This window comes from Strigops habroptila, chromosome 5 (genome assembly GCF_004027225.2).
Source record: "Strigops habroptila isolate Jane chromosome 5, bStrHab1.2.pri, whole genome shotgun sequence".
NCBI lineage: Eukaryota > Metazoa > Chordata > Aves > Psittaciformes > Psittacidae > Strigops > Strigops habroptila.
In genome coordinates this window covers 5532115-5553804 of record NC_044281.2, presented here as the reverse complement: position 1 = coordinate 5553804, position 21690 = coordinate 5532115, and the positions used below count along the sequence as shown (strand labels likewise).

Below are 21690 nucleotides of genomic sequence, written 5' to 3'. Positions count from 1 at the left end.
CATGTGGCTGAAGAAAGGTGCCCGAATGTTTGCAGATTTGTAGCCTGAACCGGGATTCAGGAGGGACATGAGGAAAGATTGACTTTAAACCAGTCCTGTAGCAAAGTCTGCCTGCTCCAAGACATCAGTGTCTGTGCAGCAAAAAAGATGCTGGAGCAGTTCAGGAGATGAAGTCATCACCAGGCTTTTCCTGGCAACCAATGCCCAGGTAACTACACTGTGGTTTATTTTCCCATTTATTGCAATCACATGCTCTCGATTTAGAGCTAATATTCTTCTTTTCAGACCATGCAGCTGCAAGAGAGAATGAAGATTGGTTTTAAAGGTGTTCTGGTAGCAGATAGCTGTAACTTCTAATATCTGATTTACTGAGTCTGCTTTGAGTATGGCAATATTGAACCACTGCCAGGTTTTTAATCTGTTTTGGTTGGTTGGTTTAACTAATAGAAGGACTAGATGTGTCACTTGAATCCAAGAACAAAAGGATTTTAATGAAGCATAAAACCAGCCAAAGGCTAGAGCATCCTTTGCCATTGAGAACTATTTGGTAAAGCCAGGAAGGAAAGAAAACTAGAGGGAATTGTTGCAGGCCTCAGAGTTAAATGGGTGCACTAAAATGAACTAAATGTTCTTGTAAGTCTGTTGAAATTTTACCTTTAGGGTCTGAAAGGGGATAACCGAGAGTGACTCTCTTTGTTTATGAGTGCCCTGGCTCTTCATTTGAGACTGGATCCCAAACAGAAGGAGCCATTGAAGGTTTGGTGATAGCTGCACCCTGAAGAGCAGACCTGATGCTCTCCTGGGGGCAAAGATGAATTGTAACTCTCATTTCAGGGCTTAGTTCTCTCTTACTAGATTTCTCTGAAAACATGCTCTCCATCTTCATTAGATGCCTGGTTGGGAACTCTCAACTTGGAGTTCTGTATAAACTCCCAGACATCTGGGAACTGCAAAATCCTCCCCACATTACAAATGTGCTTTTCATACTGAATTCTTTGGGCAGTGGGTGACTTGCTTCCTGCAGTTCCGGATGCAGTGGAACACATTGAGCTCTTCCAAGGCCTGTTTAGCCCTATTTATATTCTGTGGGACCAGTCACATCAGTGTTACTCTGTTCTTGGAGTGCTTTTGTGTGCCAAGCTCCAACTTCCTGCTCAGAATTGCCACTAATTTTAGGGAATGTTTTGCAGCCCTGCTTTGGGAATAGAAAATCACCTAAAATAACCTTGGTTTAGTAATCTTTTTAACTAGCATCTGCTCTTCTTGGAGGGTGCCACACGCCACATCTCTGAAATACCTGAGAATAAGAGAAAGCACTAAGAATGAGGAAGATTTCTTAGTGGAAAGTGGCAAATATGCCATATTTAGGATGTTTGGCATAGTTCAATCAAAATACAGTTTTGGGACAGAGTATTTGACACAAAAGAAGCAGATCTCTAGCTGGATGCTGGGGATTCCATTCACTGTCTGGAATTCCTGCAGAAATCCATCAGGACTGTGGTTGCTGCATTGTCCCAGCTAGCACCAAGTCTTGTAAGCTGGTACACAAACCAAAATCACTGGAAATAGGCAGCTTCCTTTGGGGAAGGAATTGTTCCGAATCTCCAGTCTAAACCTCCCCTGGCGCAGCTTGAGGCCGTTTCCTCTTGTTCTGTCACTTCTTACTTGGGAGATGAGACCGACCCCACCTCACTACAACCTTCTTTCAGGTAGTTATAGAGGAGGTTATCGCACAAGGGATGCAGAGCTGCAAAGTGTTTTGCTTTCCTAGCTCCTTCCACCTCGTTCTTTCTGCCGGGAGCTTTGTCTTATGGTGAGAACAAGCAGTGCAGTTAGAGCTAAACTAAAGGGAAAAAAGGAGACTTACCTGAGATAATGCTTTTTCCTGAGTGCAGCTTATGCCTCCGATCAAGACCATGTTAGGCATTAAGGGTCTGGGGTACTCAAACACAAAGTCATATTTCCTGAGCCAAATAGAGGCGTGGCTTAAGAGCTCAAGCACTGTTGCCTCTCGTTGGAGGAATTCTTTGATCAGACTGTTATATGGTGACTAAAGGAAGCTGCAAGGCAGGGAACTGCTCAGGCTAGCGAGGAGGTTGCCCACACGCTGGAGGAACCCCATGCGGTCCGTGTAGCGAGTGAAGAACCTGGGAATGTAGGAAGGAGGATGTGGACAGAGGGTAGCGTGGAAGTCTAGGCTGCATGGCAGTCCCCGCACGAGGTACACAGAAGGGAGGGAGAGATGTTCAGCCACTATTTGTCCACATGGAAAAAAAGGATCCATAAAGACAGCCTCAAATTTGCTTTCTCCAAGGGATTTGATCAGCTCTCTGTTAGACAGGAGACGTTTGCAGGAATCCAAGAACGTGGATGAGATATTTGCCAAATTGGAGAATTTTTCAGAGAAGGGTCAAGGTGTGAAACTCCTATGGCCCAGCTTTTTAAACTCTGCCTCCACATACTCCTTGGTGTAAGGCACGGAGTATGTTTTCATGGTATAATGCCCTGACAAACCTATCCGCAGGTTTATCTCTGGCACAAGCACCACGATCTCGTGTCCCCTGCGTCGGAGCCGCTCCACAACCGGCCGCATGCTGAGCCAGTAGCTGCTATCGATAGGTATAACCAACAGCTTTCCACCTTCAGCAAAGGTCCACGGGAGCAGGAAAAACACAAGACAGGAGGCAAGAGAATGGAATCCCACATTTGAAGAAGCCATTTCCCTTGTGCTGTCAGCAAAGTTTTAAAGAGCCACCAAAGTATTGCAGGGGACGAGAAATGAATCGGGGGTACTTTGTGCTTTAATCTTAACTGAGGGGTTTAATTTTTAACAGGCTGGATTTTTGTAGGCAAAAATAAGCATAATTTTTAACTGTGAGTAAAGATTGGGTTTGTCATTGTAGTGAAGGCTTTAAGTAACTGGGCACTGGATGCTTGAATTAACAGGAGAGGATTCGAATGCAAGAGGGAGCATGTGGCACTGAAAGGCTGAACAAAAGTCATGAATGGGAGGTAACACTTGACCCAGCAATCACTGTTTTCCTAACACCCAGTTAATGATCAACTCCCTGCCTTGAGTCTGCTCAGCTGATTGGACACAAAACTCGGAACAAAGCTTGACCTTTGGAATACTTTGTGCTCTCAGAGGCTAACCAAGAAGCAATGACCGACAGAGATTTGATATAGAGTGGGCTGATAAGGTTTATCTTCAGATTTCTTTCTATATCGTAGCAGTTATCGAAATGAAAGCCCTGAGCCTACAGTGGTATGTGTGATGGTGCAGTCTTAGCAATAACTTCAGCTGTTGCAACACCACTGTGGTCTGAAAAACAGAACAAACCATTGACATCTGCACTATTTACAGAGCCACTGGGGAAACTTTAACCAGCGAGGGAGGGTGGGTACTTACAATCCCAAAGGCTTCTTTTTCCAATCATCCTCTTATATGTTCCCTTACATTGCTTCTTACACAAATTCAGAGGCAAAAGAGCTCCCTCTAATGTCTTTGCATATCCCTGGTTTTGGGGTATTCAAGCACATTATCAGGCTCTACAGCACAGTGCAAGTGCCTGGGTATATCCGCAGAGTTAATTCCACATTTCCATGTTTTGGCCAATCAAATCTCCTGCAATTAATCAGTATTCAAACTGTTAGGGATATTCAATTATATGATCTAGAATTATTTTTGTATTTATCTAGGTATAGCATACATTCCATGAGGGTAGATTGAGATGAGACATTAGGAAGAAGTTCTTCCCTGTGGGGTGAGGGTGGTGAGGCCCTGGCACAGGTTGCCCACAGAAGCTATGATTATAGTGATATGCTTAGAACAAGCTAAGCTATACCTAGGCAGCTCCATAGCTTAGTCAACTTCACCTAAGCTCTCCTGAAGAGAAACCCTGCAGCTGCTTGTAGTGCAAGTCTTGTGATCATCTGCAAGAGCCTGAGATTCCTGCTCCCAAATCACGCCATCCTGGTATTCGCTCACATATTGGCTCAAGCGCAAATACTACTATGGGAAGCATATCTTAAATAATTGCTAAAAAATGCTATATTTAGCATCAATATATGCTAAATGTCATATATATGCTCACCGTGAACCATGACAAACCTTTGATAATGACTGCTTCTGCTTACAGTTGATGCCTCCAACATAGATCATGTTTGGCATTAGTGGGCGCGGATACTCAAAAACGAAGTCGTATCTCATCAGATAAACGGATGCTTGGCTAAATAGTTGCAGCATTGTTACTTCTCTGTGAAGAAACTCAGAAGCTAATTTCTTGTAGTTTAAGTAGAACAGGTCGCAGAATACGTGCTCTGAAACCCCCATCAGGAAGTTCTTCACACGCTCTGCAAATGTCATGTTATCTGAACTGTATGTGAAAGTCTTTGGCACATAAGAAGAAGGACTTGGACACTGGGCGGCTTTGTAGTCTAAATTGCATGGAAGACCACGCATGAAGTACACTGAAGGGATAGAGAGGTATTCAGCAATAATTGGTCCACAGGGCAACACAGGATCCATCATAATGGCATCAAATTTGCTGTCCCGGAGGTACTTCATGAGTTCTTCATTGTATAAGAGATGCCGACAAGAAGGAGTGTACATGTTGGTCACTTCTGATAAATTGCTGAATACTGTGATTTTGTCTAAAAGGGAAGGGTTTCTAAAACTCGTTTCACCAAGGGAATTGTAGAAGTTATCCACAAACTCCTGCGTGTAAGGCACAGAATATGTTTTGATGGTAAAAGATTGTGAGCTTTTAAGGAGCAAAGCAGCATCAGGAATCACCGCAACGACTTCGTGCCCCTTCTCCCAGAGTTTCTCCAGAACCACACGCATGCTCAGCCAGTGACTTCCATCCTGAGGCATAACCAAGAGCTTCCCACCTTCTGCCAAACTCCAGAAAGAAAGAAAAAGAACAAGCCCAGTGTAGATCTGGTACCTCCACATAACTGGCCTGGGGTTATCGGCAGGAAAAGAAATGAATTGTTGCTTCTTACTTCCAAGCAGCATGTGAAAACAAGAGAGAGTTGTACCTTATTTATATTCGGTCTTTAGTCTTTACCTCTACAAAATGTTTACTATGACAGGTTGTTGAAGTTCAAAGATCATGTTTTAGACAGTGATAAAAAGCCCTGATAAGAGTGCTATCAAGGGTTATAAAGCAAAATGCATTTTCCTTGCACTGAAATTATCTTGAATGATTCAGAACAATTAGCAGGATCTTCGATTAGTTGTTTGTGAAGGGATTTTGCTGAGTCGGGGTTATTTTGAGTCACTGTGTTCTTGACAGCCCTGTGCCAGATTCAAGTCAGGAATCTGCTTTTACAGTCACTGAGCATGTTGCACTGAAAGACCCAAAGTTTCTCTTACACCTCAGAAAGGTGCCTGGAGTTCACACAGGATGTTCTCCATGGTAAGCAGGCGTTGGCACAAGCAGCAGTGGTGTCACCAAAGTCACATATTAACCAAAGACCTTTTTATTTAAACAATGGTGCAGCAGACTATGCAGCTCCTGCTCAAGAGGGGCCATAAGAGTTCACAGGTGAGTGGCTTAAGGCCAAACACCTCTTTGAAAGTAATGATGCAGCAGAGGGGCTACAAGAGTTCATAGATGAGAGGTTACAGGCCTAACAGTTTTGAAAGGTGTTAATAATAGTTTCTTTTCAGAAGGAGTCATACGCTGAAGGGAAGGGATGCCATCCAGAGGGACCTTGACACGCTTGTGAGGTGGGCCGATGCCAACCTTATGAAGTTTAACCAAGGCAAGTGCAAGGTCCTACATCTGGGTCGGGGCAACCCCAGGCACTGCTACAGGCTGGGCAGAGAAGAGATTCAGAGCAGCCCTGCAGAAAAGGACTTGGGGGTGTTGGTTGACGAGAAGCTTAACATGAGCCGGCAGTGTGCGCTTGCAGCCCAGAAAGCCAACCGTATCCTGGGCTGCATCAAAAGAAGCGTGGCCAGCAGGTCGAAGGAGGTGATCCTGCCCCTCTACTCTGCTCTTGTGAGACCCCACTTGGAGTACTGCGTACAGTTCTGGTGTCCTCAACATAAAAAGGACATGGAGCTGTTGGAGCGAGTCCAGAGGAGGGCCACGAGGATGATAAGAGGGCTGGAGCACCTCCCATATGAAGACAGGCTGAGAAAGTTGGGGCTGTTCAGCCTGGAGAAGAGAAGGCTGCGTGGTGACCTCATAGCAGCCTTCCAGTATCTGAAGGGGGTCTACAAGGATGCTGGGGAGGGACTCTTCCTTAGGGACTGTAGTGGTAGGACAAGGGGTAATGGGTTCAAACTTAAACAGAGGAAGTTTAGATTAGATATAAGGAAGAAGTTCTTTACAGTGAGGGTGGTGAAGCACTGGAATGGGTTGCCCAGGGAGGTTGTGGATGCTCCATCCCTGGCGGTGTTCAAGGCCAGGTTGGACAGAGCCTTGAGCCACATGGTTTAGGGCAAGGTGTCCCTGCCCATGGCAGGGGGGTTGGAACTAGATGATCTTAAGGTCCTTTCCAACCCTTACGATTCTATGATTCTATGATTAAAGCTTGGCTGTGGTATGAGCCAAGGGACGCCCACACTTGTGTCCTGTGCTTACCAGAAGAAGGGGAGAACAGAGTTTCTGAGCTGCTCCTGCATGTGCTGTGAGAAGACTTTTAAGGTAACTCCCACACGCACACCATGTTGGAAGTCTTGTTCTTTATAACACTCAGCCACAGCCTGTAGCTACTTGATGGTGGAGCCCAACTTTTCCAGGTAGCAGTAAATAGCATAATCAGCAACACAAAGAGCAGTTTGAGAGATTTGAACTGAACCTTGAGAAGAAGGTTTTTGACTCTGAAGTTTGAAAGGTTTGCCTGTGATCAGCTGAGGCTGACGTGATCTGATGTGAGACACTGTCCCATCCCAAGGACTTGTTTAGATATCCAAATCAGATTGATTTGAATAGGATTTAAGCTCCTAATTATTTTTGAGAACCTAGGTTGAAGGGCTGAAGGGTGGTGAGGCCCTGGCCCAGGTTGCCCAGAGAAACTATGATTATAGTGATATGCTTAGAGCAAGCTAAGCTATACCTAGGCAGCTCCATAGCTTAGTCAACTTCACCTAAGCTCTCCTGAAGAGAAACCCTGCAGCTGCTTGTAGTGCAAGTCTTGTGATCATCTACAAGAGCCTGATATTCCTGCTTCCAAATCATGCCATCCTGGTATTCGCTCACACATTGGCTCAAGCGCAAATAGTACTATAGGAAGAATATCTTAAATAATTGCTAAAAATTGCTGTATTTAGCATCAATATATGCTAAATGTCATATATATGCTCACCGTGAACCATGACAAACCTTTGATAATGGCTGCTTCTGCTTACAGCAAATGATGCAATGGAAACTCAATGAGTAAACACAGTATGTGCCTCTAAACAAAGCAATGTCCTTAGATACGGAGAACATGCAGAAACACACGGAAACGTTCAAGATAAACCTTGAAAAGCAATATGTGCTTAAAAGAAGTACCTGACCAAGCAGATCTCATCTGCCATTAAGGCATGTTTCATGGAAAGGGAAAAGGTGGATGCCAGAAGTTTGCAAAAGCAAAACAAGATACAGGAATGGGAGCTGAACAAGAGCAGTGGCTGGAGAAGAGATACGGTTTTATACCCTTCTACCAAGCACATCTGATTGGAGAGAGTTCTGAGTGGTTGCTTCATGCTGTGCAGCAGCCTGGAAGAGTTGTCTTGGAGCAGGTAGGAGTGATGGGATATCTGGTTCGTGAAATGGTTACTTTTGCCAAAGGTACCAGGGTGTGATAAGCACATTCTAAGGCTAATACTGTTACTAAAAGGAAGGTTCATGTTGAAAGGATGTCCTACATGTGGCATGTTAAAAACAAAGTGATTCTCACAAGCCAGAAGGAAGGGGTGTAACATCTAAGGAAACTGCATTAAGAGGAAGGAGTTTCAGACATTAGTACAGTCCTGTTCCACAGGCTGTTTAAGCAAAACCTTTTCCTCTAGCTGGCAGCGAGGTGATATTAAAAGATCAAAAACTAGAGGAGGTGGACAGAAGGTGTTCTTGTGTGCCACAGAGTTAGCGGCAGTACCTATGTTTGCATTTTCATGTTTCAGAGAGAAAAAGATCTCGCATAACAAGGTGATGGTAGAGACAGGCTGAGAGAGCTGGGCTGGTTCAGCCTGGAAAAGAGAAGGCTCCTTCAGGGGGAACCTTAGAGCAGCTCTAGTGCCTAAAGGGGCTCCAGGAAACCTGGAGAGGGGCTTTGGACAAGGGCCTGGAGGGACAGGCCAAGGGGAATGGCTTTAACCTGCCAGAGGGGAGATTGAGATGAGCTCTTAGGCAGAAGCTCTTCCTGGTGAGGGTGCTGAGGCACTGGCACAGACTTTTCCCAGAGAAGCTGTGGCTGCCCCATCCCCGGCAGTGTTCAAGGCCAGGTTGGACACAGGGGCTTGGAGCAACCTGCTCTAGTGGAAGGTGTCCCTGCCCGTGGCAGGGGGTTGGAACTAGATGAATTTCAAGGCTTCTTCCAACCCAAAACCTTCTAGGACTCTATTATGCAGCATTACATATGCCCCAAGGTGGCAGTATGCACTCAGAGATCTACCCAGAGTTGCAGCTGGATGTTACCCTGTGCTAACATACAACAGGCCCTCAAATCTCGTGTTTGATATTTAGTCACTTTCACATAGTCTTTAAGCTCTTCTAACATTTCAGCCAGACATGTATTATCTGTGTAACACTATTATAAAATGATATAAAACAACATTGAAAGGTAAAAACAACAAACTCCTTGAGGGTAACAGTTGCATTCAGAAGAGTTTAAGAGTTGAGTCACTGCATTTGAGCAACACACAAAAGCCCTTTCACATGAATATGAGTCCAGAGACTGAAGTCCATAGTTCAGCCCATTCCAAAGGCAAGAAAAAGAGGTATCTAACAGGAGAAAGTAAAGCTAAAGTGCACAGCTGAGTGCCAAGGTTGAATGCTGAAAATGGTACAGCAAGTACTCCCAGTTAGGGGAATCTATGATAACCTCTTTTAAGTCTCTAAACCCTGGCAGTCAGAATGTATTAACCAGCCAAATCCTTTTTAAATGCATAGGGTTTGTCTACAATGAAATAAATCTGTTGGTGCTGAGAGGCAGATTTTTGGGGGGAGGATGGTGTGAAGAAGTACTCCCTTTTGTTAGCTTTAAGCGTGCTGCCACCACATTTCAGTGTCAGTCCTAGGTGAAGTACTGGAAGAAACCACATATTGGGTCCCCTTTCAGCTTCATTATACTTTGTAGGACATACACCTCTGTCAGGGATCCTCTGTCATAGCTGTTTCAGAGGCTTAGCTATCAGGTTTATTCCATCTCTGCTTTTCTAGACTGAGTGGCCAGTTTGAATCCTCTTAAAAAGGCTTCATGTTTACTGCATGAGATTCAGCTTTGTCTGAAAAATCAGCCCTATTTCACTGCTCTGCAAAGTCAGTATCTGAAAAACTTACTTAAGAGGAATAGTTCTTTCTAAAGCTGGAGAAATGGGCCAACAGCAGCGTCATGAGGTCAGCAAAGGCTAAAGCAAACTTCTGCTGCTAGAATGGGATAACCCCCTGGCACAGGACAAGCTGCACTCCAGCTGGACAGACAGCAGCTCTGCAGGAAGTGACCCAGGGCCTTCGTGGACAAAGAGTTGAATGTGAGTGGTACTGAGTGTGTGCCCTCACACACAACAGCATCCTGGGCTATACAACTAAGAGTACAGCAAGCAGATTGAAAGAGGTGATCCTTCTCTTCTTTTTAGCACTTAGGAGACATGTGAAGACATGCTAGGACATGTTTTAGGCTTTCCAGTATAAAGACAGACATTGATGTATTGAAGCAAGTCCAGCAAAAGCCAGAGAGATGGTTAGGTTCTGGGGACTGTGATGTACAAAAAGGGGCTGAGAAAGATGGGCTTGCTTAGGATTAAGAAGAGAAAGATAAGAGATCTTATTGCTGTCTTCAGCTCCCTTAGCAGGAGGACATAAAGAAGACAAAGCTGCACTCTTCCAAGAGATTAACAGTGACAGGACAAGAGGCAACAGACACAAGCTGCAACATGGAAAATTTTAAATGGATACAATAGGATAATAATAATAAATAGGATATAAGATATTGTTTTCACTATAAGGGTCATAGGAGATACTCAAAACTTGACAAGACATAGAATGGAACAAGCTGAACTCACTGGACATGCTTTGACGAGGAGCTGTGCAGAGAGGCCTGCAAAGAACCTTCCAAACGAATGTTCTCTGAGTCTGTGACAATTCAAGACATAGAAAATCCTCTTTAAAGAAAAAAAGGCAGGATTATAGAGGAAATCTCAAATGAAAGTCTGTCTTGCACATCAAGAGCCTGGAGTGAAGAGGCTACTGAGCAACCTGGTCTAATGTCAAAGCTGGCTTAGAGCAGAGGCACAGGATCAGTGGGGAGTTTCCAGATCTAATTCCATATACACTTTCTCCATCTTTATGCTGTGATATTCAGATGCCTTCACTGAAACCAGTACTGGCACCTCTTTGCAAAGCAAAAGCAGTGTGAAATCCTTGTACTCTCACCCACGGAAAGAAACCATTCAAACAAAACCTGTGTGGCAACTTTTCAGAGTCTGTCAAAGCCTGCAGGAATGACAAGAAAAAACAGAGCACAACCCACCTGAGTTAGCTTCTTGTGAGCACAGTTTACTCCACTAACCATAATCATGTTGGGCATCAGTGGTTTCGGATAGTGTAAAACAAAGTCTAGCTTCATGAGCCAAATGGAAGCCTGGCGCAAGAGATCATTCACAGTGACATCTCGCTCAAGCACCTCAGAAGCCAGTTTGGCATATGGTTGGAAGACAAAATCACAGAGAAAATAATTTATGAAGTCAAAGATTAGATTCTTCACCCTCTGGAGAAAGTTCATGTGGTCTGTATGTCCTGTGAATATCCTGGGGACATAAGAAGGGGGACTGGGACACTGGGTGGCTTCATATTCTAAACCACATGGCATTTGCTGCAAGAGAAACACCGAAGGAAGTGAGAGACGCTCCGCCACTATCTGCCCACAGGGTAGTATAGGGTTTGTAAGGACGGCATCAAACTTACTCTCCTCAAGATACCTGATAAGCTCTTTGTTGTACAGTAGGTGTTTACAGCTGGACAGGAGCATGGCAGAGGTTTCTTTTGTCCGTTGGTATATTCTAATAACTCTTTCCAGGAAAGATCCTTCTTCAAATACATCCTGCGAAAGCGCTTGGAAGCTTCCATCCATCTCTTCCTGTGTGAAGGGGACTGGGTACGTTTTCATAATAAAACTCTTTGCGGGCTTTATGTATAAACTGATTTCAGGTGCAACGACGACTATTTCATGTTCCTTCTGCCTGAGACTGTCCAAGATTTCCCGCATGCTGAGCCAATGACTGCCATCCACTGGCAACACCAGCAGCTTCCCACCAGCAGCCAAACTGAGCACGGATAGGAGCAGAAGTAGCATCACCAGGACTCGTGGAGGAGCCGGGCCCATTTCTCCAGATACGTGCTGAGCGCTACCCAGAAAGCAAGCCGCTGGCAGCACTGAAGCAACAGCACCAGCTCCACTCTTTTAAGCAATCTGTGCTACAGCCTAACTTTTGATCCTTCAGGTATTTGCTGTGTGGTAAATGTATAATCATTGGCTTGACAAAAGGCTGCATAATAAGTGCTTCGTTCCAGCCCAGTCCGCGTGCTGGTGGTGTGGGGTAGATACACCAGACATCTCCCATCTGTTTCTGTTAGGGTGCACAGTCTACACCATAACAGCACAGTGGGGGAACTCAGAAGCCAGTTTTGTGTATGGTTGAAAGACAAAATCACAGAGAAACTAATTTAGGATGTCCAGGATTAGTTTCTTTGCACACTGCAGAAAGTCCATGCAGTCTGCATGTTCTGTAAATACTCTGAGGGCGTAAGAAGGGGGATTGGGTCGTGGTTTCAAAATCTAAACTGCATGGCATTACCCATAAAAAAACCTCCCAAAACCACAGAAGGAACTGAAAGATTAGATATAAGGAAGAAGTTCTTTACAGTGAGGGTGGTGAAGCACTGGAATGGATTGCCCAGGAAGGTTGTGGATGCTCCATCCCTGGTGGCGTTCAAGGCCAGCTTGGACAGAGCCTTGTGCCACATGGTTTAGGGCGAGGTGTCCCTGCCCATGGCAGGGGGGTTGGAACTAGATGATCTTAAGGTCCTTTCCAACCCTTACTATTCTATGATTCTGTGTTCCACCAGTATCTGCCTACAGGGTCTGTAAAAACAACATCAAACTTACTCTCCTCAAGATACCTGATTGAGCACAACAGGAGCAGAACCAGCATTGCTGTGATTTGCGGTTGAGCACTAAGCACCAGGGGACGTCTCTGCAGAAACGGGGTGAGTGCTGCCCAGAAAGAATATTCCCAGCTCCAGGTTTTTAAGCAATCTGTGCTGGCCTTAATCTGGGTGATCTTTAGCCTTACTTGCTGTGTGGTAAGTGTATAATCATGGGTAAGTAACAGAGAATTAATTTGCCACACAAGAATTTTCAGCATAAGAAAATTCCTCCTCTTCTGCCTGTCCAAATCATTTTCTATATGCGAAAGATCAGAAAGATATGAACACTTCATATGGGAAAAGGTCTGGTTTCTTTATCAGTTTTCTATCTTGACACTGTCATGAAAATGGAGATCTGGCTCTCAGAGTTCATTTCCCTGAGAGGCCTCTTTTTGGAGGGATGAAATAGGGCTTGGAAAGAGGAAGGGCAAAGGAACGGGTTTTGCCAGCTATATTTAAATCTGGGTTAGCAACTCGGAAACACCACTCTGGATCAGCCAGGGAAGAGTAAGCCCCAGGGTCATGAAAGCAAACAACATTAATGCATGGAATGCATGAAATGATAATCTGTGAAAAGCAGCCCTAATTATGACGAGTCCTGCACAGAAGTCATAATTTGATGATAGGATAATTTAGTATGGAGGTTGTATTATTTTAAGGCCATTTTACACTACTGGAGCTCTAGGTAAACCCTTAGTAAGGAAACTTCTCAGAAGGCGGTGTAAGCTATTACAGATGCTCCGAGCTGGCCAGCAGCTATGAAAACCTCCAACAGTTATGCAGAAAATCCATGTGGTGAAAGGATAAGCCTTAGACTGACAGAGCAACCAGCACATCAGCTGCTGACTGGTGCATTATGACACTGTTTCAGAGAGGGACTCTTCATCAGGGACTGTAGCGACAGGACAAGGGGTGATGGGTTCAAACTGCAACAGGGAAAGTTCAGGTTAGATCTTAGGCAGAAGCTCTTCCCTGTGAGGGTGCTGAGGCGCTGGCACAGACTTTTCCCAGAGAAGCTGTGGCTGCCCCATCCCTGGCAGTGTTCAAGGCCAGGTTGGACACAGGGGCTTGGAGCAACCTGCTCTAGTGGAAGGTGTCCCTGCCCATGGCAGGGCGTTGGAACTGCATGAACTTTAAGGTCCTTTCCAACCCAAACCAGTCTGGGATTCTATGATTCTGAATTATGAAAGTCTGGTTCTATTAACTGAAAGGATTAATTGTTTTTAAAAATCAGTTGTGACAGTAAACTAAATGGTTTGAGTTCACGGTACTGCTCTGGCAAACACCAGCAGGAGACAGTAAGACAGGGATCACCCTCACTGGTGTGTGTGTGCCTTGTTTGCAAGAGTGCAGCGATGAACTACTTCCACCTAGCCCAAAGGAAACAAGTGTGTAAGCGAAACCACTTGGATCCTGCTAATGCTACAGATAAGTAGCTGCAGGAGTGGGAGAGAATTCAAATCAACCCAGTTTTTCACCTATTTTCTTTGTCTTTACGGTGTAACTTACTGCGCATATAAATCCCACAAACTCATACACACAGAGAGCCTTTGCAAACAGCATTCTCCCTTCCAGGAATATATTTTATCAAGGAAGTCACTGACCTGAGATAATGGCTTTTTCTTTCCCCAGGTAATACCTCCAATAAAAACTATGTTGGGCATCAGTGGCATGGGATACTCAAAACCAAAATCCATTCTTTTAAGCCAAATGTATCCATGGCTTAAGAGCTCCTTCATTGTTACTGCTCTGTGAAGGACATCTGAGGCCAGAAGTCCAAATGGTAAATAGGCAAAATTGCAAAGAAAGGATTCTGATGACTTTAGAAGAAAGTTTTCCACACGCTGGATAAACGTCATGTGGTCTGAGTTGTCTGTAAATATTCTTGGGACATAGGAAGGTGAGTCTGGACACTGAGTAGCCTGCAAACCAAAACTGCAGGGGACTCCCCGTAGAAAGAAAGCAGATGGTATAGAGAGATGCAGAGCCAGTATTTGTGCAAATGGTACAACAGGATCCGTGAGAACAGCATCAAATTTGCTCCCTTCCAGAGACTGCCTCAGATCCTTGTTGTGCAGTAAACTGCTACAGGAGGAGACGTAGAGCTCGGAGATGACTTGAGCCTTTTCATAAAGTTCAGTAATTCTGTGAAGAAAAGGTCTTCTCTCACAAAGATCCTTTGCAAATGCACGCATCCTTGCTCCCAGTTCTGCCCCAGTTGAAGGCACTGGGTACGTTTTGAGAGCGTAATATTCAGATGCCTTCATGTTCAAGTTTACTTCTGGTACGACAGTGACAATGTGGTGCTGTTTCTGGCTGAGTGCTGCCAGCAGTGAGCGCATGCTGAGCCAGGGACTCCCATCCATGGGCACCACCAACAGCTTCCCACCACTGGTCAAGCAAAACAGAGACAGGAAACCCAAAACCCCCGTAGACACTAAGGAACTGTATTCACTTACATGAGCCATGTTCCTAGAAATCCAAAGTCTTTTCATCTGCACTGGCCTAACACATTTTAAGTAGACCAAGAGCCCCCTGCCAGATTCTCACATTCCTCCTTAACGATCCAGCTTTTCCAGCAAAACCAGCCACCAGTTGGCATTGATGAATCACAAGGCATTGATGAATCATTTAAGGGACCTGATAACTCAATGTGGATTGGGCAGAACTGGGCTTTATCTGAGGCTCCCATGGGAATGGATTCATTTCAGATTGATTCTCTGTGCTGATTGATATGAGACTGATAATAAAAGCAGACTTTGAAAGAAGAAATCCCTGTTCTTTGAAGAGTGCTGGCACTTGGAAGTAACTGGGCTTGCTGAAAGCAGCTATTACAATGCTTTCTTGCTTTCCTTCTTTTCACAGGATCATTAGGGTTGGAAGAGACCTCTGGAGATCATCTGTTTGAAGACCCTGCCAAGGAATGCATCCAGGCAGGATTTGGGTGTCTCCAGAGACGACTGTTCTGAAATGCCTGTGAGTTTACGTTTAACATTAAAAAGTGATGCCACTACACAGCACGTTATCTCTGCAAATCCTATGGAGGACACTCTGTGATTTACATACCTCAGCTGTTGTGATTTACATAGCTCAGCACTGGGGCCAGGTATAACACCAGGCAGCAATTTATAGCAGTAAGTAACACTGCAGCAGAGGCTTGCATCAGCAAAGGGAAGCCACCGAATCCATGCTGTCATCCATGACATTACTTTGTTCTTATCCTGACTCATCTCTCAATCATTTATTTTCTTCTTCCAGGAGCAATGGGAAGGAAAGGCCACTCAGTTCCCCCTGTACCTAATTAAATACAGGAAAGATTGGACAGAAGGAGCCAGGAACAGCCCTCTTGTTCCAGGCCAGGAACTGATTCTAAATGGAAGAGGTGCTGATACTACTTCAGATGAAAAGCTACAAGGAAGGTCCCATGTCTGAGCAGTTAACAAGTACTTGTGATAAACTTGTCAAACCACAGGATTTCCTTCTGCCCTACGATGTAACTGTGTGATTCAGAGGCACAGTCTGAAGACAAGAAGAAATCAGGACTGAAGAATCAATACTTCTGCAATAATTACTGTTCCTGGACTATGATTTCTAGCTCCTGAGCAAGATGAGAGTGAGAGTGAGCTTCGTCTTTAGAGGAGAGGCTGATTTGAAGCTGGAGCTGCTACATGCCCTTGCCTAAAGGCAGAATTCTGCTTTCCCAGAGCTTCTGCCTGGGTTTGTCCCTGAGGAGCCATTAAGCAGCTCTGATGGAGAGAACAGATAGGAAAAGCACTGCCCTGATAAAAGTGGCCATGTGGGGGGGAAGAATAGAGGAGAGACTGTCTGTTTTTAAGTAACAATCACAAAGGATAAAACTTTGTCCTTTCTAGGAAACAATGTGATTTATTGCTGAAACTGCTGGATGACACTAACTTCAGAGTCATCATTTGCTGAGGAGAGCTGTCTCCTCCTGTATCTCTTTTCCACTTAATCTCTGGCTTCACATGAGGCTGTTTTACTTACAGCGCAAGCAAGCAAGAATAGGCATCACATGCAGCAGCAACCTAACAGACACCATGAGCACCAACAAGCTAGCATGCATGCCTTTAGACGCCCAAGCAACCACCCAGCAATGTTTCCCTATCCAAACTGGACATCTCCTAAAAAGGCAGTTGAGAATTCAGCTGTCCAGGTTTTGTGATGGAATCTGTTAGACCAACCTTCACTACAACATATTAGCCTTTGGCTTCAGCTGGAATTAAACACAACATAGCACATGATCCCCTCACTGAACAAAATCCCCATGCTGAGCAGACCTAAGGAAAGGAGGTGGAATCCCATCCTGCTCTCCTGGTCTGTTTCTCATGTAGATTTGCTATAAAGGAAGTGTTACTCTAAATTATGTCTTTAGGTAAGAAACATCCATATCAAACACACCATTAAACCTCACTCAGATCATGTATGGATGGCTGCCACACCTCTTCCCTTGTTACCAATCATCAGTCACTGACCTGAGATAATGGTTTCCTCTGTCCGCAGTTTATGCCTCCAATGAAAATCATATTGGGCATTATGGGCATGGGATAGTCAAAGACAAAGTCAAGTCTTTTCAGCCAAACAGATCCATGACTTAAAAGCTGCGTCATTGTCATTGGCTTTTGGAGGAAGTCTGAGGCCAGGCTTTCGAATCCTGAAAAGGCCACACTGCAGGTGAAAGTCTCTGAAAGGCTTATCAGGAAGTTCTTCACTCTCTGAGAGAATGTCATGTGGTCTGTATTTTGTGAGAATAGGCGTGGGACATAGGATGGTGGGTCTGGCGCCTGAGCAGCGTGCATGTCTATAGCGCATGGGACGCCCCGCAAGAAGAAAACAGTAGGGATAGAAAATTTCAAAGCAATTATCTGTCCACAGGGTGTCAGAGGATCTGTAAAGACGACATCGAATTTACTTTCTTCAATGTATTTCATCAGCTCTTTGTTGTACAGTAAGAAACTGCAGGAAGCTTGAAACATGGCAGAGCTCTTCTTGAAGTTATTCCACATATTCATAAACCTGGTCAGGAAAGGATCGTTGCTAAAAGCAAGTTCACTAAGGGCATGCAAACCTTCTTCCATCTCTTCCTTTTTGAAAGGTACAGGATAAGTTTTCATTTCATATGTCCCCGAGGAATCTACCAGCATTTTGCTCTCTGGTGCCACAACAACTATTTCATGCCCTTTCTTGTTCAGCTCGGCCAGCACTTCCTTCATACTGAGCCAGTGGCTGCCCTCCATAGGGATTACCAGGATCTTCCCAGCAGTGGCAGGACTCAGGCAGCACAAGAAGAGGAGCAGCACTGCCACCAGCATGTTGCAGGTTGGATGGGTAGGAACCCACACACAAGAGAGCTCAGCAGGGGTTCACAAGCTTTTGTAGCTGTGCTCCACCCTCGCAAACACCCCACTTGGCAGCGCTTTCTTATCATACCTCTGCCCTTTCAACTTGCCTCTGCCTTTCGGGTGCTCGCAAGTTCACGTGCAATGAAGTCACCATCGGTGAGTAATGATTGTAAAAGATGAGATGATGTTTGCACTTCAAAATGCACGAGCACAGCAAAGGTGTGTCTCCTATTGTACGCTTGGCTCAGGCAAGCTGAAACTACAGCTCAATATCTCAGCCTTCTTCTTCTCACAGTAGGACCTCAGCCTTATGACACTTCTTACCTTTACAACCCAGCAACTTTTGCTGACATGTACTGACAACGTGCTCTAAGGTGCATGGGGATCCATGAAGGAAATGTACACACAGAGTGGATGCCCAGAAGCCCTGCTGACCCCATATGGTAGTAGTGGGTTTACAAAAATCACACTCAAACGGCTCTTTGCCCTCTAGTATTCAAGTTCTTCCATCTCATCTGTTTTGAAAGGAAGAGATGGCTGACACTGAAGGCTGACGCCTGACGGAGTTGTAACCAAGTGTAGTAAGTTGGTATTTTTTAGTAAGTATTTTCTTTCCTAATGAAGCTGAGGCAGGTTGTACAGTGAAACATAACTTACAGTAAAGAGAGATAAATATGAGAAAGCAATGTTAAGGTACCTTAGTTCCATTTTTTGCCTTTTTTCTTTTTAATAACCCAAACCAGTTGGTACAACTGAGGAAAATGACTTCTTTTTTTCATTGATGCAAACATGTATTTTTTGGACAATAAGTAGCCAACAGAACATCTTCCCCCACCTCTACGTAACCCTCCCATCTAACCTCTTGTCCTACTGGATATAAAACTCAGTTGCAGAACAGCAGTTCACGTTGTACCTGAGATAACATAAACTCACAACACGTTTCCAATTCATGAACTCACAAGTTCATGGCCAATGTCAGTTCAGTTCATGACTGAAAGAGTTCATGAACTCTGCGGGTCCAGGTCCTTCTCCAGCTGTAAACTGCTGGGGTTTTATGTTGGTGATAATCTCTCACCATAAAAGTTTATAAGCAGGTGATTGGGCAGGTGCCTTTGGGATACAATTTGTGCCTCCAGGACATTCAAGGCTCTACATCACTAGTGGAGCTTGCTTTCACATTCAGCTTTTGCAAGCTTATTTTCAAGTCTGGTTGGAAAGTTTTGACCTCAATGAGAACCTGCCCTCCAAAAAGAGCAGCCAGATTCATCGCCTACGCTGTCACCATATCAATAATTTACAACATAGATTTGACTGAATGGACATTTTCAAACAGCTCAGGAGAAGGTGATGCACAGAAACAAGCCTCTTGCTCATAACCTCTGAAAAAGCTCTCAAATGAACCCTAGAAGAAGATGCTTTCAAGCTAGATTGACACATGAAGCAAGACAGTCATGCATGTTCAGTCATCCAGTTCCAACCCCCTGCCATGGGCCTGGACACCTTCCACTAGAGCAGGTTGCTCCAAGCCCCATCCAACCTGGCCTTACACACTTGCCCACTCCTGACTGCATGTCCTTTTGAAAGACGCCTTGTGAGCAACTGCTACTCCTTGTCCTTCAATTGAACAACTAGAGTTAACCAAGTAGCACCACAGACTGTTCTGGTAAGAGGATTGGCTCTGCCACTTCCAGCACTAAACATAGTTACCTGGACAAAAGGGGAGGGTATTAGAGCTTTCTTCCACAGTACTCTGTTTTAGGGATACTCACAATTTGCAATACTTGAATATGCCTTTCCTCCTTTTAATCTGCTATAGGATATGCTGTATCTGATTCGAAGACCTGGTTGGTACCCAAAAACCTGATGTGAATTTACAGAAGACATCCACGCCCAGGAAAGCTTAAAACCTGGTTAAATAACCAATAAAAGAAGGGAAGGATACAATTTGGGGGTTAGATACTGACTCCTTGATATAGGTGTAAATGAATCAATCTGGCAGATGGATGTGACAGAAAAAGAACTAGCTAGAAGATGAACAGGTAAAAACTTAAGTCCTAAAACCTTCGATGTGGGTGAAAGGAGGAGTATATGGAGGTATGAATGGACAGCCCACGAGAGAGCTGGGAAAGGAGGACACCATGTGGCAGACAGAGAGCAGACTGTAAGTGTGGGTGTTCCTCAGGCTACTTTTCCAGAGCAATATAGCCAAGTCTTCCAAGACTGGCTTTGGTTGCAAAGACAGCTGTTCCAAGGATGGATATGGCACAAGAAACTGAGACGAAATGGAAGCTAACAAATCTGGCTTCTGTTGGGGAGAAAAATTTGCATCTCACCACAGTTGGGGTGAGCTTCAGTTCAACAAGAAAGCTTATTATTTGCATAAAAGTTAAGTTCACTTAAATTCTCATATCTTATGAGGCTTAGGTTTTCCAGGATATGATATCATCTGACTGCTGGATACTAGGAAATAACATTTCTGCATTAGGCAGGATTCCCTATTAGCTTTCTATCTTTAAATACCAAGGGATTGCCAGTTAGGTTTTGATGTAAGGACACTTAAACATTTCTGTTCTTGCCTTTTCAATAAAAACAAGATGAAGTTTAATACCTGAGAGAGCTTTTTCTTCTCATTACAGTTTATCCCTCCAATAAAAACCATGTTGGGCATCACTGGTCTCGGGAACTCAAACACAAAGTCATATCTCATCAGCCAAACAGATCCACGGCTTAGAAGGTCCACAGTTGTCACTCGCTTTTGGAAAAACTCACTTGCAAGTTTTTCAAATTGAGCAAAGAAAGGCTTACAGTAAACGAACTCCAGCATACGGACCAGCACGTTCTTCACACGTTGAGTAAATATCATGTTATCTGAATTATTGACGAAGAGCCTGGGGATGTAGGAAAGAGGGTTTGGGCACTGGGTGGCATCAGAATTTGTACCACAAGAAAGTCCCCGCAGAAAGTAGATGGAAGGAATTGAAAGCAGCTCAGCAATTATGGGTCCGCACATCTGAGTTGGATCCGTTAAAACTACCTCAAATTTGCTCTCTCTCAGATACTGCATCATGTCTTTGTTGTGCAAGAGGCTCTTACAGTTGCTGAAAAACAACTTGGATATTTCTATGGTGCTTTGGTACGTTGTAATAATGATGTCCAAAAGAGATTGTTCAATAAAATGGGTATCAATGAATGATTTGAGCACCGCAGCTAAATGGTCCTCCTGGTAAGGCATTGGATATACTTTCACTGTATAATTCTGAGGCTCCTTTGGCTTCATATGCAAACCTGTTGACGGTACAACCACAACTTCATGTCCATTTTGCTGAAGTTTCCCCACTACTGGGCGCATGCTGAGCCAGTGACTTCCATCCTGAGGAACCACCAGGATCTTTCCACCTTCAGCAAAGGTTAAAGATGATATCAGAAGAAGAAATATCCCAGTACGTTGGTAGTAACACTGAAATGGAAGAACCATTTCGGTGGAAGGAAACCAAAGAGCTGTACTCTAGAGACATCCCTTGCAAGGGAATTTATTGATGGCAGGAATAAGTATTGAACTTCCCCATATTGCTGTGGTAATCCCTCAGTGTTGCAACTGCTTATGTAACAAGGAAGGTGATCACACTGTTCTTGAAAAAAGATGCCCTCCTTTGAACTCTCTGTTCATTTTTAAGCTTGGAAGCATGGCAGCACATTGCTTCCTTCATGGAATTAAGATGAGGAATGTCACCTTGTAGGAAGAGTTGTGATTAATACCATTGGCTTGGTAAGGACCCAGTGAGAAAATAAGCCTGGTTTTGCTTTCAAAAGGCAACCTTTAAAATATACACAGCAGAATAAATGGAAATTGCAACCCCCTTTCTTTTATGGCCTAGCCTAACTGAGAATACCTAACCAGTATGTAGAAGGCTGGTGTTAAATTCCCGCCTCCTGGAAGCAGTCAAACCTGCATGTCTTACTAATAT

General features: G+C 44.4%; 1 protein-coding gene and 1 long non-coding RNA gene across 6 annotated transcripts in view; one reads left to right on the top strand and one right to left on the bottom strand.

Annotated features, from left to right (window-relative positions):
* Positions 1 to 21690, bottom strand: part of LOC115608460 (UDP-glucuronosyltransferase 1-1-like) — a 31313-nt gene that overhangs the window by 4186 nt on the left and 5437 nt on the right. The window contains exons 1-2 of one of the 5 annotated variants that reach the window (XM_030487290.1): positions 10781 to 11583; positions 4112 to 4205 (exon numbers count right to left, since the gene is read on the bottom strand). The exons of 1 other annotated variant lie outside the window; for it this stretch is intronic. In XM_030487290.1, coding sequence (XP_030343150.1) covers positions 4112 to 4205; positions 10781 to 11541 — 855 coding nt within the window. In that variant the 5' untranslated portion in view covers positions 11542 to 11583. Of the gene's footprint in view, positions 1 to 1867; positions 2009 to 4111; positions 4993 to 10689; positions 11584 to 21690 lie in introns of those variants that run through there. 3 more of the 5 variants (XM_030487289.1, XM_030487286.1, XM_030487288.1) reach the window with 3 other exon arrangements.
* On the top strand, positions 15235 to 20876 carry LOC115608462. The gene is made up of 3 exons (XR_003991547.1): positions 15235 to 15341; positions 15624 to 19388; positions 20362 to 20876. It is a non-coding gene; the product is annotated as an uncharacterized LOC115608462 (long non-coding RNA).